The sequence below is a fragment of the Cinclus cinclus genome, chromosome 10, assembly GCF_963662255.1.
Source record: "Cinclus cinclus chromosome 10, bCinCin1.1, whole genome shotgun sequence".
In the NCBI taxonomy this organism is placed as follows: domain Eukaryota; kingdom Metazoa; phylum Chordata; class Aves; order Passeriformes; family Cinclidae; genus Cinclus; species Cinclus cinclus.
In genome coordinates this window covers 18,084,870-18,099,217 of record NC_085055.1, presented here as the reverse complement: position 1 = coordinate 18,099,217, position 14,348 = coordinate 18,084,870, and the positions used below count along the sequence as shown (strand labels likewise).

The 14,348-nt window shown below is 43.3% G+C and overlaps 1 protein-coding gene across 4 annotated transcripts in view; it reads right to left on the bottom strand.

Moving 5' to 3' along the window:
• EPHA4 (EPH receptor A4) overlaps positions 1-14,348 on the bottom strand; it is a 101,425-nt gene that overhangs the window by 34,235 nt on the left and 52,842 nt on the right. For all 4 annotated transcript variants that reach the window (XM_062499395.1, XM_062499397.1, XM_062499394.1 and 1 more), the window contains one exon: positions 10,606-10,944. In XM_062499395.1, coding sequence (XP_062355379.1) covers positions 10,606-10,944 — 339 coding nt within the window. The remainder of the gene's footprint in view (positions 1-10,605; positions 10,945-14,348) is intronic.

Sequence of the window (14,348 nt, the reverse complement as noted above, 5' to 3'; positions counted from 1 at the left end):
AATTAACCTTGTGAGGTCATGAAGATGTTGAGCTGCACAAAGATCAGCCAGATTTATGCCCTGGAAGAGTACTGAGCTACAGTCTGGGCAAATAAAAGCCCACGAAAACAAACAGTAATTTGTGCAGCAGTTGAACAGCCTGGTCTGTATTCTGAGTTTGGACCCTGGTCTCCAGTCCCATATCCCAGCAGACAGGCTGGCACTGAGAGGAGCCCACCCCAGCTCCTGGCATGATTCCTCCAGGCCTTTCCTTCCCCCTGCAGCCAGGGCTCCTAAGGGTACTGGAGGGTACACCTGAGACCTGCACAGGATATGGACTGAAAGTGAAAACAATCTTCCTTCAAAACCTGCAATTCAACAATCATTTCTTCTTGTAACAGCACACAAAGCATTTTTCAATGCTATTTCTCTCCTTCCTGAACGATTCACTGTTATGATTTTAGCTCATTTTTGTCATCAAGGTCCAAATATTTCATCATCTTCTCATTTAATCCAGGTGAAGCTGGTACCTTCCTTTTAAGGATCACTCAGACCAAAAATAAGCTAGGGAAGCCCTGTGCTACAGAGCCCTTCAGCTCGTCAGTGCAACAAATATGAATAAAAATATTCTTTGGTTAAAGAAAAACGCCACTTGTGCAAGCAGTGCTGAGAAATCTCCTTCTGAGCCAGTCCACCCTTTTCACGTCGTTCTTTCCCAGTCCTTCCACAACTGCAGCTTTAACCTTCAGCACAGGCAGCAGTGAAAGCAAGAGGCTCTTGCAGAGGCACGCTGGGTCTGCACCCCCTGTCTGGAGTGCCACAGAGAGCCCACAAATCCCTGCAGCTCCTCCAGGACTCCCCTTGGCTGCTCCATCCCCGAGTGCCCAGGGAGCTTGAGAAACATGGGATTTAATGCTCAGCCACTTACATATTCCAGTCACTTTCTGCCTTACTTATGTGCATGCACAATATCCTGATAAACTCTAAGGGAGGCTGTGGCTACTCCATCTGCATTCCCTTTTATGCTGGAAAGATAAATTGGGGCTGATTCAGAGGACAGATTTAAAGAATGCAGTCTGTTACCGAGACAAGCGCAATCTTCCCAGGGAGCCCTTGTACAGGCTGTCTCCAGATCATGCCTTGATTTGTTTGCTAAAATAAATGGGACAGCCACAAAACTCAATTCATATACTAGACAACTCTTCCAGCCCACTATACTTTCCTATTTTGCTTAGTCAAAACTGTCTTGTTCCATTATCTCTTGATGAGACCACTTAACAGCAACACAGAAAATTTAAAAAAAATAAAATAATAAAAAGTTAATTAAAAATTTCAGTGCTTTCCTTTTAGCCTTTGGTAAACTATGGAATTGGAAGACATTTATATCCCTCCAGTTTAAGGGTTTTTCTGACTCTAATAATCCATGGATACTTTCAGCAGATTTTAATACAGAAAAAAACATAGATATTTTATGGAGCAGTAGAAGAATTTAATAAAAATATCAGAGTCAGTCAATTGTCTTTTTAAGACTAGGTGATAGAATTCGATAGCAGGGATAAAAGTCCTAATAAACTCTGCAGGAACAGTTCAGAAGGCTGAGACAAAAGCCATAATTTCCTTTTAAATTAACAGTAGGATTTTTCCATAAGGGATGGTTTGAAATACAAATGACCACAGGAATAAAATACAAATGCTTGAGCTCCCTACATCTCTTTTAACTGCAATTTTAAAAGTAAATACAAAACCGTGGTCAACTTTTGCTATCACCAGTTTCCAAACAACAACATTCAGAGACCCTGAATCCATTCTCAGAGTGCACTCAAAGTTCTGGGGCTCTGGTTCTCGAATTTAGTAATGAAGGCAGATTACCTTAATCTAAGGAGACGCCATGAAATCCTTCAAGTGGATGCAGAGAGAGGCTACGCCTTTGCCCACTTTGTTCGGGAGGGGAAGCCCACTGGAGCCCTGCCATGATAATAAAGCGCTCCCTGCAAACCAGTTCACACGTGGGGCTAAATCTGAAGTGACATTTCTCAATGAAAGAAGCAGTATTCACTCGTCTACTCAGCATTTTGATGTCCACCAGAATCTGGCAAACGTGATTAGAGGGAGCCAGCAGGCATGCCACAGCTCTATTTAGCCCTCATGGTTTAGCGCAACGCTATGCAACACATAAATAAAATATAACGGGCTGCCTTGGGATGGCATTCTGGGAGTGGCATTTCATGCATATGGATGGACTTGACACACATTTCACAAGGACCGAGTATCTGAACCAGAATGGGCTGTGCTTCACCCACCCTTTGGGGTCAGTTCAGCATCCTGCCCTCCAAACTATGAGCCAATGCAGAAACTTTTGGGCTTCAGGGGCTAGTGATGTTTATTTGTGCTACTCTGCATGGCATTTTAATTAGCAACTGTGTGGATTTAAAAACTGTGAATGGACACACAGGGGTAGTTGTGCAGCCTAGCTTTTGTGTTTCTATTCCCTCAAAAAACCCCTGTTTGAGGACATCAGCAGGGGGTTAATGGAAGCTTTGATAAAGTTCTCCGAAGCCTTTTATTGTTGCTGAACTACCGACTGGACTCTGCTGTCTCTCTGGCTGCCTTCCAATTTATTTAGTCAGCTGCAAAAAAAACCTAGAGAATTTAGAAGCCCATCTAAACATTCAGTAGCCGCAAACATCCTTGGCCAAATTCTCCTTCCATATGAAAATATTTCTGTGCCAGTTGTTTCAGGGAAGTGCTCGCAACTATCATCAAGCTCCATGAATGGGAAATGTCAGTGTGCTGCCAGGGAAAGTGAACACACAGTTAAATAGCCCAGGGCAAATAAAAGCTGCAGGAACGCATCTCCATCTCTGTCGGTTTGGTAACTATTCATCTGTACCAACATCACTGAGACCAGAATTTTATGCCTCCTTGAAGTAAATTTATATGACTTAAATACGATCAACGCTACCCAATGCAGAAACTAAGCATCTCTTTCCCTAGGAGGATGTGTAACTAACTTCCATTTTCCACAGCAAACCAGGAGATCTTTTTAAAAATGTCACCAAACTTTTATTTAAATGCTGCAATTACATCTTGGCTCTATCTGACATGCAGCTTGTCTAAGCTGTTCACTGAACCCTGAAGGTGGTTATTTACTAAGGATCTTTAGAAAGCACTTTTTTTTTTGCTTCCGACCAAGACTTGTATCCCCCACCTTGAATACAAATTCATGGAAATGGGTGGTGCAGACAGCTTTGCCAGAAAGCAGGCAGTTGTTATTTTAATTATTTCTTTGTGGAATGCTGCAGTTACCTTAAAATAATAATTTAATCCTTCTCAACAATAGTTTTCCCAGTTTTGTTTTCAAAATGGGAGCACGTATGTCTGTAACTACACATTTATAACAGACCATCAGTTAAAGCCTCTGCAAGAACACGGAGTTGTTAGGAAGAAACTCCCACTTGCATCTGCCAGCCTGGAGAAGCTCCTTACTCAGACACTTAAAGTCACACACGTAATTAAACGTGCAGCAGAAGAAACCTGAGGCAGACAACACATGACATCTTCAAGTCTCTAAGAAATCTCATGCTCAGTGCTGAAATTTGCCCAATTAAAAGTATTCCCCAGTGCTCAGTTCCACACAATTCCCAAATTTCTAGCGCTAAGATCACTCTTCTTTCTGGATCTCCCACTGCATTATTATTTGAAAGATCTGTGGTTTCCCAAAAGACATTTGGTTTGGTTTAGAAGTCTTCACAGTAACTCCTTTCAGTGTAAATCTTCAGATGATCCAAGACAAAACACAAGTGCCTTTGAAAACCAAAGCAGGGGAAGAAAAGGCAGGTGGCTGTCCTGCACATCCTGGCAGGTCACCTCACTGATCAGGGCAGGTGAAAGCCAACAACAGCAGGCAGCTTGTCCCAACCCTCCTGCTTGAACGAGTGCGTGCAGGAGGGATCGCTGCTCATGTCTACCAGAAAAATGTGAAACCTTAGAAATCCCACTGATTTCGATTCAAAACAGGAAAGTTGCTTAGAATTACCCTGGAATTCTGCAAGATGCGGTAAGAAATCACTCAGAGAATCACACTCATGGATCACCCCTTTTCCAAGTCCTCGCCTACTGGTTTTGATTTTCTTTCCCACTGAATTCAGGCTTGACACAGCTCCATTTGGGGAATAAGGAGACTGCTGATTTATCATCCTTAGTACAAACATCTTTAAAATAAAGCAAGAACATCCCTTTGCAACTCCCCTTTCCCACTAACCTTTTACAGAAAGGTAAAACATTATTTACATTATTTTACAGAAAAAAAAAATGCAGCCAGTAGTATCACACACACTTCCCGTGCTCTGGACAGCTGGCATGCTTCCAGATGTTTGCCAAGAGATTGTTTTAAATCAGGCTTGTTGGGAACTGGGTGGCCAGGGTGCTGTGACTGTTTATACACACCCAGCTACGTGCATGAGTTTCCTCACGGGTTTGTGTGCCTGAAAAAAAGACTACTGGAACAGGCTATTTGTATCCTTTGGCTGCGGGGAACAAGTAACTGGAAAGGGTGGGACTGTGCTGGTAGCAAGCACTCAGAATAAAAATAAAAAACTAAATTGACTCTTGGATGCCTGTGAAGGCTGTGCCTTCAGCTGTGCCCAGCATCCAGAGTGCCCCCTGCTCCTCTGCTCGGGCAGAGACACGAACTCACCCTCCTGCACCTCTCTTGCAGGCTGGGCCATCCAGCTGGATGTCACCTCAACACTCTCCAAAGGTCCAGAGACTCCTGAGGAACAGCCTGGCCCAGCACCTTAACCCTGCCTCCACAAAGCCCTAGAGCCCAGCAGCACGGCCCCGTTCCCACATCTCCCAGGGGAACGGGGCAGGGGCTGGGCTGCAGAGCCCACCCAGCCTGGGACAGCAGCTGGTGTGCACGAGCATCCCAACAGCCTCACCAGGCGCCAGGGAAGGGGGATGCCAGCACAGAAAATGACTTATCTTGCCAGCTTACACTATTTCATGGGGTCTGTGACACGAAACTGTGACACGAGCGCATGATGAATTCCATCTTCACATTCACCAGAGCTCCTTTGCCGGCTATTTGGAGATTAAGTCTTCCTTGGGGTTATACAGCCCTTCAGAAATTATATTTCAACGTAACAATAAATAGCTTTTCACCAGGACTGCATTTTAAAAAAGGAACATTTTTTTGCGAGAGCTGAGCAATCTGAATGACTACAGACCTTGCGATTTTTAAAATCAAAATTAACTTCCTTCAGCACCTCCCTATCGATAAGATTCTTAACGTGCACATAAATATCATCACACACAAAATCAAAAAATGTTATGTTCACTCTCAGAAAACAGAAATGATTTACTATTACTTATATTGCAACATGGATTATACTCAAAGAACATGAGGGAGCTTAAAGAATCAGATGGATCGATCAGCCTTCAGAGTAACTGTTAATTTTATTTTCAAGGAGTAGTTTATGGGTGTTCATGCAGTCACCTAAAGAAAGCTCTGTGACTGAAATCTACTTAACTATGTCTTTTGAGGTTTCACTACAGAGAAATTCTTTATAGGTAAGTTATAAATATCCAGGAAAATAGTACATTAAAAAGAAAATACTAAAATCCTTACTTTCCTGGCCTTGGCATGCATTGCTTTTGATCTGCCTGAGCAACTATTATTTTTTTGACACAAGGAGCTCACACTGACCAAGGGCAATGTATGTCCATGAATTTTTACCGACTGAAAATGTAGCTTAGCACAGGCTAAACCACACTGGCATAATGTAAGACCTTATATGCATTTTCTGTGCTGTTCTGTACAACACGTGAGGAATGCTAATCAGCATTTGAAAGGAAACGTGAGCTTTCAAAGAAGACCCACCAAAATGCAAAATGGGAATATATATTCCCCTAGCAAACAGTCCAGTAGAACTTATGAGTCATAACTCCCACTTCTTTCCCCCCTACCCCTGACATTTCTGACTTAAAATACCATCATCCTCAAAGGATTGAGATCTTTCAGGTTTGGATTTTTTTTTCCCTTTTTAGTAAAGGAATTAAGAACATAAACAACAAACAAACCTAAAGGCTAAATAAAACTGAGTAACAGCTGACATCTCCCTTCCCTGCACTGGAAGTCAATATTTTGGGCTCACCACGAATGCAGCCTGTCCCTGAAGAATACTCAATTCATATGATTCTTCTTGGAGGTGCTGAAACCCTGGTGGCACGGTGACCCAATTGAGCTCCTGCCTGGAGAGGGATGCTGAAGCACTGCAGGGCTCTGAGTGCCAGGGGAAAGCACAGGAGGAGGGGAAGGACAGCAGCAGCAGCACCCTGCCCTGCCCGGGGATGGGGCAGCTGCACAGGACAGCAGTGGGGCATCACACACACTAAGGGGCTGGGCAGAGGAGTAACTACAGCAGGAGGAACAACCAGGACACAGAGCTCAGATCATTTCTTGATCCTGAGCACAGGCAGATTGAAAACATCCAGGGTGATGCAATGGAAGAAGTAAGTTTACTTCTTTATACTGTGTTTTCATCCTAATTGGCTCATCCTGCATCCATCTAGCTCTGCCAATGCACTTAAGGAAACACAGAGCCCAAGGTAACCTAACAAGGTAAGAAATCACCAGGCAGTTTGTTTATTCAGAAATAATAGCTTTATTTCTGCTTTAACTCCACCAAGCAAAGGAGCGACCAGGACACCCATCCCTCATAAAAAGCAAACAAAACAAAGGGAGCCAAGCAAGCAGGATAGTAAGTTTGGATTTAAAATCTCATTTAAACCTGTGCAGGCTCTGCCCTCCACACCCCCACACGCTGCCCTGCCTTACAAATGCCTTCAGCATCCACTCAAAAACCTTGTCCCTGTGGCACTGTCCCTGCAGATGGGCACACAGAGGGACTGAGCAGGAGAGCCAAAAAGCTCAGCTGTTTAATCCTTAATAAAAATGTAAACTGTTCTGCACCTCTTCAAAAAAAAAAAAAAAAAAACAACAACAAAACACCACAAGCTTCTTGCATGCTGTGAGCAAGATCTCTTTATTGAGAGCTTTACTTTTAATTTTGAACAGCTTCGCAGCATTATCCTTAGCAGAAAAAAACCCCAAAAAACAACGAACAAGCCCCGAGATTTCTCAGCTACTCAGTCAACAGCCTGAGTTCCTTATTGAAATTAGCTTCTCCCAGCAGCTTCACAGGGGAATTGCTGGTCTGCACCTCTTCCACAAATCATTTCACCATTTTTTTAAGATGGACAAAGTGCTGATTTGATTTCATTGAAAACTGAAAGCCCAAAAGTCACCACTGCTGGTGGTGAGACCCCCATTATCAGCACTCTCAGTTCTCATTGTGCCAAGCACACTGGCTCCAAGTTTCAGCAGCTCAGTGTTCCGTCCTTGCTTTTTAAATTTTTTTAAATCTCATATGGGAAAAGAGTAATGGTTCCCAACTCAAAAAAAAACAATCAAACAAAAACAAACAAATCCAAAACAAAACAAAAAAAAACCCCAGAAATTATACTAAATATACAGAACAATGAGCTGAATTCACTCAAAATTCTTAAAATACCACAACACTGAAGTATTTCACAAAGAGATAGAAATTTTTACTTGCTTCAAAGCCTGAAATTCAGCTGTTTTTCTGGGAAAAAAAGCAAGCTAGAAAAACCAATACCTTTTCCAAAGAAGCAGAAAAATACTTTTTCAAACTATTTTTGATCCTACTTTGAATGGCAAATCTTATTTTCATTTAAACACTTTTCTATAGTATTGGAAACTGAAGAGCTTGTAAATGAAGAGTGGAAAGTAAACTGCCTCATTTCATTATCTCAGGAGTAAAACGACAAAAGCAAACAAAAACCCACCTGTGCTTTTCAACTGCACCTTTTATGTCATTGCAATGCATTCCATCATTTTTTGTGCTGAATATACCACAAGTGATTTCCCATTGCTTTCTGCCTGTCTCCAAATGGACACCTTCCACAGGGGCTGGCACCAAGGCAAGCAAACACACAGACACCCAAATCCCTGATTTCTCATCAAAAAACTGCTTTGAAAATTTCTGCCTATTTTCTTCAGATTATACGGTTGCACATTTGGAAGGTCGAGTTGTTATGAGGAAGAATTCCCAGGTCTCTTGCATACTTATCATTTCTAGTGAATTTAACTCAGAGATGCACCTCCGGCAAAGAGTTCTAGCAAATTCTCCAGAAGACAGCCCAAAACCACTGCTGATATGTAAAGAACTAAAAAAAAACCTCCCCATACCGACAACATTTTTTTTCCAATCAAGTGTTGGGAAGCATAAGCAGAGAGAACACAACCAATGAAGTAATATACAAATTTTCAGTGTTGGTGGCTTCATTTTTATTAGTAAAGCAGGGAAGAAGTGCTATTAAGGGAGGAGTTTAGCTCTAACCTGAATTTAGAATTGCCTTAAAGAAACCAAGGCAGCTTTACATTAGTGTAAGAAAGGTGCAGGATGAAAACGAAGCCTGTGGCAGTGCTCCATCATGACATGATTTCTTTATAATGAAATATAGTGAAAGAAAATTAGTGGCACAAGGATTTTAATGCACCCCAGACACACATTTAACAATGATTGAACAGATCAGTACTTGTAAAACCCAAGGGTCTAACTTTACAAACCTTTACTCAAGCAAGCAGTTTCACCAAAATCAATGGGATAATTTGCATATGTAAGGCTATTTATCTCAGCTGGGATCTGTAGGTTTAGGCCACATATTTCTATTTAGATGTTCCACGCAGCAGAAACCACAACTGTTGTATGAAAAATGAAAGAACACTGCACCTTGGAGTTAATTTTCATTTACACCAGTACAATTTTCTCCGTCCCTCTGATGCATTTGATAAACTGGGCATGTTTCAAAACTGGAAATGTTAGCAAAAATACAAATTTCTTGATGGGAAGAATACTACTCATGGATAATAAACAAAATCAATTCTTATTTGCATATTCAATCAGATTTTGGTTTGCATATAAATGCATAAGATGGTAGAATTTTCACACAGTAGATGGATCCTGCTCACTTATTCATGCATATATGCATCCACTAATCCTTACACACGCCAAAATCAGTCAGAAATACTCTCTTTGCTAGGCATTCATAGCACAAAACCACTGTCCCTGCTGCTGTTCTCAACCTTCTCTTCCCGTATAGTGTATGACAGCACTCTCCCACAGCTTTCCCCCCAGACTCTCTAATAGCCCCTGCTCTCTATTAGTCTTCTTTTCACTAGGCAAAGTGGTAGTTTGAATTTTTGAATCATAATTTAAAAGGGATGCTGTCAACTGTATACGAAGAACAAGAAACACTGGACCAGATTTTCAAAGGAGCTTCAGCCTGGACTTGACAATTTCGCTTGTAACTGTCACTGCAAAATTGAATGTATCTATCTCTCTGGTAATACTGACATGTCCTGGACTACAGCTAAAAACTGCAGATTTAGACCATGCCTACCTATTTTTCACACATACCTACTAGGAAACATAATTCAAAATATTTATTTGGTCTGGTACTATCAAAATATGCAATATTAATATTGTCTCATACCCTGCAAGCCTGGTAATAAATAATACCCTGTGAGCTACGCTCCGAGGTGCTGAATGCCTGCAACATCTGTGGGACCTGAAGGCAATCAGCACCCTGAGCCATCAGATAACAGGTTTGACGGTCTTGTAGCCAGTCTGACAGTCTGGATATCTCATTTGCATTTAGAAGAGTGTCATATTCAAATGTATATAATTTTGTGCATTAAATTAAAAATTCAACTGGAACCCTGTGTGTTAAACCCTAGCTGGCTGCAAACTAAGAAATGTTTTCATGTAATTAAAGATCAAACAAATTAGCATCAAAACGAAATGGCAATCTGCTGCTGCAGCCTTTGCCCTTACTAGGTCAAGCATGGGGTACCAAAAAAGCAGAGCTGCCCAGGGTACCCGAAATAATCTCGTATACACAGAAATAGCATTTCACTCTCCCAGATGAATGAAACCCAAAAATCAGGCAGCATGAAGTGGAAAGCTCATATAGGATTTCTACAGCAATACCAGCTCTGATCAATTGAAACATTGTCAGCTGCAGGTTAAGGAGGTATTTATTTAACTAGGGGACAGAATTTAATTGACTTTCCAGGAGAGGAGAGCGAGCAGGCACCCGCTCGTTCCGCTCATTGAATGTCACACAGCCCTTTCTGAAGGCGGGCAGGAGCACAAGCCTGGTGCTCCCCGAGCACACATCCTGCCCTCTGCAGACACCAAGGACATCCTTGTGTCCCTGTACAGGGTGTCCCTGCAAAGAGCAGAGCTGCTGGTGGGCCGGGGGGGACAGGGCAGCCATGCAGCTGTGCTTCTGCAGAATGCCTCCCAGCATCCTGCAGCACAGCCTGCTCCCAGACACAGCACCCAAACCCTCCTCTCTCTCCCTGCCTCTGAAGCATTTAAACGATCCATACAAATCACCAAAAAAGAAGGGTTTGACCCAGTTACACATCTTAGGGCTCCTCGCATTCATTTGCTAATGTTAAATGCAATGGAAATCACAGCTTTCCTAAAAATCAGGCAGCAGAGATCAGAAGGGAATTGCTGTTTGTGCTCCTACCTGCTTGGTTAGTTGTCACAGTGACAGACACAGCCTGGTCCTGGCTGGGGTTTTGCTTGGACACTCCGTTCACCGCCCAGACTTCAAAGGTGTAGTTGGTGTGTGCCAGGAGGTCAGTGATGGAGACTTTGGTGGTTTTCAGGCCGTTCTGCTGGGGGCTGAAGTGCACCCCACTGCCACAGGAGCGGCAGCGGCCGAGCTCGCCGGCCCCGCACCTCTTGCACACCACGTTGTAGGAGATGTCCTCCCGGCCACCTTTGTTCTGCGGGGGGCTCCACTCCAGGTTCACTGAGGTCTCATTGACATTGGAAATCAGGTGCTGGGGAGCAGATGGAGGGCCTAAAACGACAAAGTTCAAGTGTTTTTGGTTAAGAAAACAAAAAGCTGACATAGTAACATCGGTGTTAAGGGTCTCTTACCCTGTTCAACTCCTGTTTAAGTTAAGGACAGCAGAGACTAAGCAGGATTTTACTTCTCTATGTTCATAACAAAGGCCAAAAAATTAAATGGTAAGTCAAACTCTGATCTCTTCATCTGATGAACTAACAGTATTTTCCAGCTCTAAATGGGCCTGAAAGCTCAGTATTGCAATTAAACAGGAGTGGGACATTTTCCCTTTCACTCTTCATACTCGTTATGAAAAAAAGTTAAATTTGCATATCATACATTCACTTTTTCCATTATCTCCTAAGCAAAGCATCAAATGCACAAACTTCTGCTTCACTTGAGATTTTCAAGGTCCCTCATTACCTACAGGCAGATTCTCATTGAAATTATCATAGAAATACCTCATTATATATTTTTTCTGAAAAATGTAAGTGCAATATTTTCCAGACAAGTTGATGTCAAATCACATTCAGTGAATACTGAAGCCCATCAAGCAGGGACCTGAACATGACACTTCAGCATGCAGGATGGAGATTTGAGCAGAAAACCAGATACAGAGCTAAGGCTTTGAAGGATGGAAAATAAAGTTTACAACAGGGTAATGCTGGAGAAAGTGAAAGAACTGGAGAGGAAAACATGGTCAGCATCTGAAGGAAGAGCTGATAAAAGAAACCTGGTCAGAAATAAGAGGCTAGAGGGAAAGCTTGCAATAAGGCTGGATTTGAGATGCAAGGTCAGCTTTCCCACCTCGGGGATGGGAGACTTCAAGACTCGTAAACACACTGCCAGAGAGCTCCCAGCTGGTTTCAACACAGGGCTGAAGGGATCAGAGCACAGAGCCCAAGGCAGGCTGGGCAGGAGAGGGCAGAGCCCAGAGGCAGCAGCACCTCCTGCACCTCTGCAGAGCTGCCCTGCCAAACAAGGCACGGGCACAAATCCTATTGATGTGCTTCAACCCCCACAGGCCCCAAACCCACAGGCAAATTGAAAACGCAGAAGAGCTAATCCTGCAACTCTTAATCTAATTTCAATACAGTTGAGACATGCCTTTTGTACCCTTACATTTAAGACAGATGATTCAAAGTGAACCCATGAAAGAGATGGGTATTTTATCCATCCCAAAAAGCTTCCCTGACCTTTGCCAGGCAGCCTGCTCTGGGGCAGAGCACACAGGTACTCTGACACACACAGTGCTTTGGGAGAGGGCTACAGGTAAGCACAGCATCGAACACAAATGAAACAATGAGAACGAAGATTGCAAAATGTATCAATCCAAACCGGAACACCGTAAAAATAGCTGTCTTACTAACTACTGATAGTCAGAGCTTTATACACCCATATTATTAGCAGAAAAATACTGGAAATAATTTTGTAGAAAACCACAAATTCAAGATGCAAGAAAGCTCATTAAAGCTTCTTAGATTTCATCAAAACACATTTGATGGTTGCAATTCAAAATAAGTTTAACTAGATCTCCTTGCAGAAAAGGAAGGAAAGGAGAAAGTTCTGGCAAATTAGTCAAATGTTATGAAACTATGAACCTGGCAAAAAAGAATCAGCCAGCACCAACAGTTCCATTAAGTGCATAAACAAATAAGTCATAATCTCTCATATGCCAAAGGTACAAAAACAGTCATCGTGGTAAGGCAGGAACCAAATACATTGAAAACATGAAATTCTACTGAAAGTACAAAGTGATTCATCAAGTGTAACAGCAAAAAAGTTAAGCTGTTAAGGGATGAGTATGGAGAAAATTAATTGTGGCTCCCTTTTCAATTCATCAGGTTTGTCTCAAAGGAAGCCCGAGGTCTGAACAGGTTGCATAGGACCAGGTTTTGCATCACCTCCTCAGGTCGGTGCTTGGAGCCACCAGGATGTAACACATGCTCAACAGGAGACAGGACTTTTATTCTGAGAGAGGTAGGTAGGTTAAGAAAAGAATCTAAATGACACAGAGGTCAAATGGGTCTTCAGTGCCTAAATGTAAGGTCTCTGATGCAGGAGTACCTAAACAAAGATTGATTGTCTGTGTTTACTTCAAAAATACAAAATTAATATATCTATTTTGAAAGGAGGGAAATCCTCCCTTCTTGCCAAACCTTTGAAACTGTGTCTGAGTTAATCGAGGTTGACAGGTAGAATTACTGCAAGAAGAGACAGCTGACTCCAGCCCCTGAGCCAAGGAGCCCTCCCACCTGCTGCACCACCAGGATGCCATTCATGGCTTTTATTTATGCACTGGCAGCGTTATGGACTCCTAAGGACAAAACCCTTCTACTCAAAGAACAGCTACTGAGCACAGTAAGGGACGTTTCCTGATCCAAAAACTAGATGAGAAAGAAAAAGGAAAGAAACTGGTCTTAATCTCTATTTGTCATGTGGAAATGGAGGCAGAGAGAGAGGTGGTGAGCCAAGGGCACACAAGACAGGATTCACACATCTGGGCAGTGGTCAAAACTGCCTGAATCCCAGCCCAGTGCCTCTGTCCCATAACCAGCTCTCCTTCCTCCAAAAGCTGGCTTTGCCAGCTCCCCTGGGTATGAGAAAGTGGTCTCAGCCTGCAAATGCACGAGCTTCCTTTTCAGAAACAAACTCTGAGTGCAATGAGGTGGAAGACACTCCTGAAATCATGAACTCAAGCGGCAGCGCAGGAACCGCTGAGCAGGAACTGAACCAAACTCTCTCCAATCCCGGACTTCCCCAAACTACTTCACACCTGGGCTCTCTTCAGGGCAGGCAGGTGCACAAGGTGACAACACCTGTCCCTCTGCACTGTCAAGGGAATAGGAAAACCAACAAAAGCCTCTTGGGGGAACAGCAGCCTCAGCAGGCTGCAAGCTCAACTGCACATTGCACAGTGAAGGTCTGTCCTGGCCAGAACAGCAGCCAGAGACATTAGGAGCTGAGGCTGTGTGTCCTCCCACAGACTGGTCAGGACCCGGCAGCAGCAAGCCCTGAACAAAAACTGCTCCAGTGGGAAACATCAGGAGCCTGACAGTGAGAAAAAGCAAAAGGCATTTTCTTACAGAGCGTTCCCTCGCTGCAGTCACACAGGCGAGAGCATCGACCTGGAGTGCAGCCAGGAGAGCTGAGATGAGGTGGTGCCAGTGCAAACACCTCAAACCCTGAGCAGCACCAGCTCTGCCAGGGCCAAGAATATCTCCATTCCAGGGGGGAATTCCTGAAGAAAATACCTCCGTGGCAGAGGGGCTCATTCTGCCACAGCTGCAGGTCTGAAATATGTGCCTCTTAGCTCAGATGCAGCAGTCAGTTTGGGGTTAAACATCAGACTGAGTCTGATGTCCATTAAGATATTTTCCAAGGCTCTAGGTCCAGTTTCACATGGGAAAATGTGC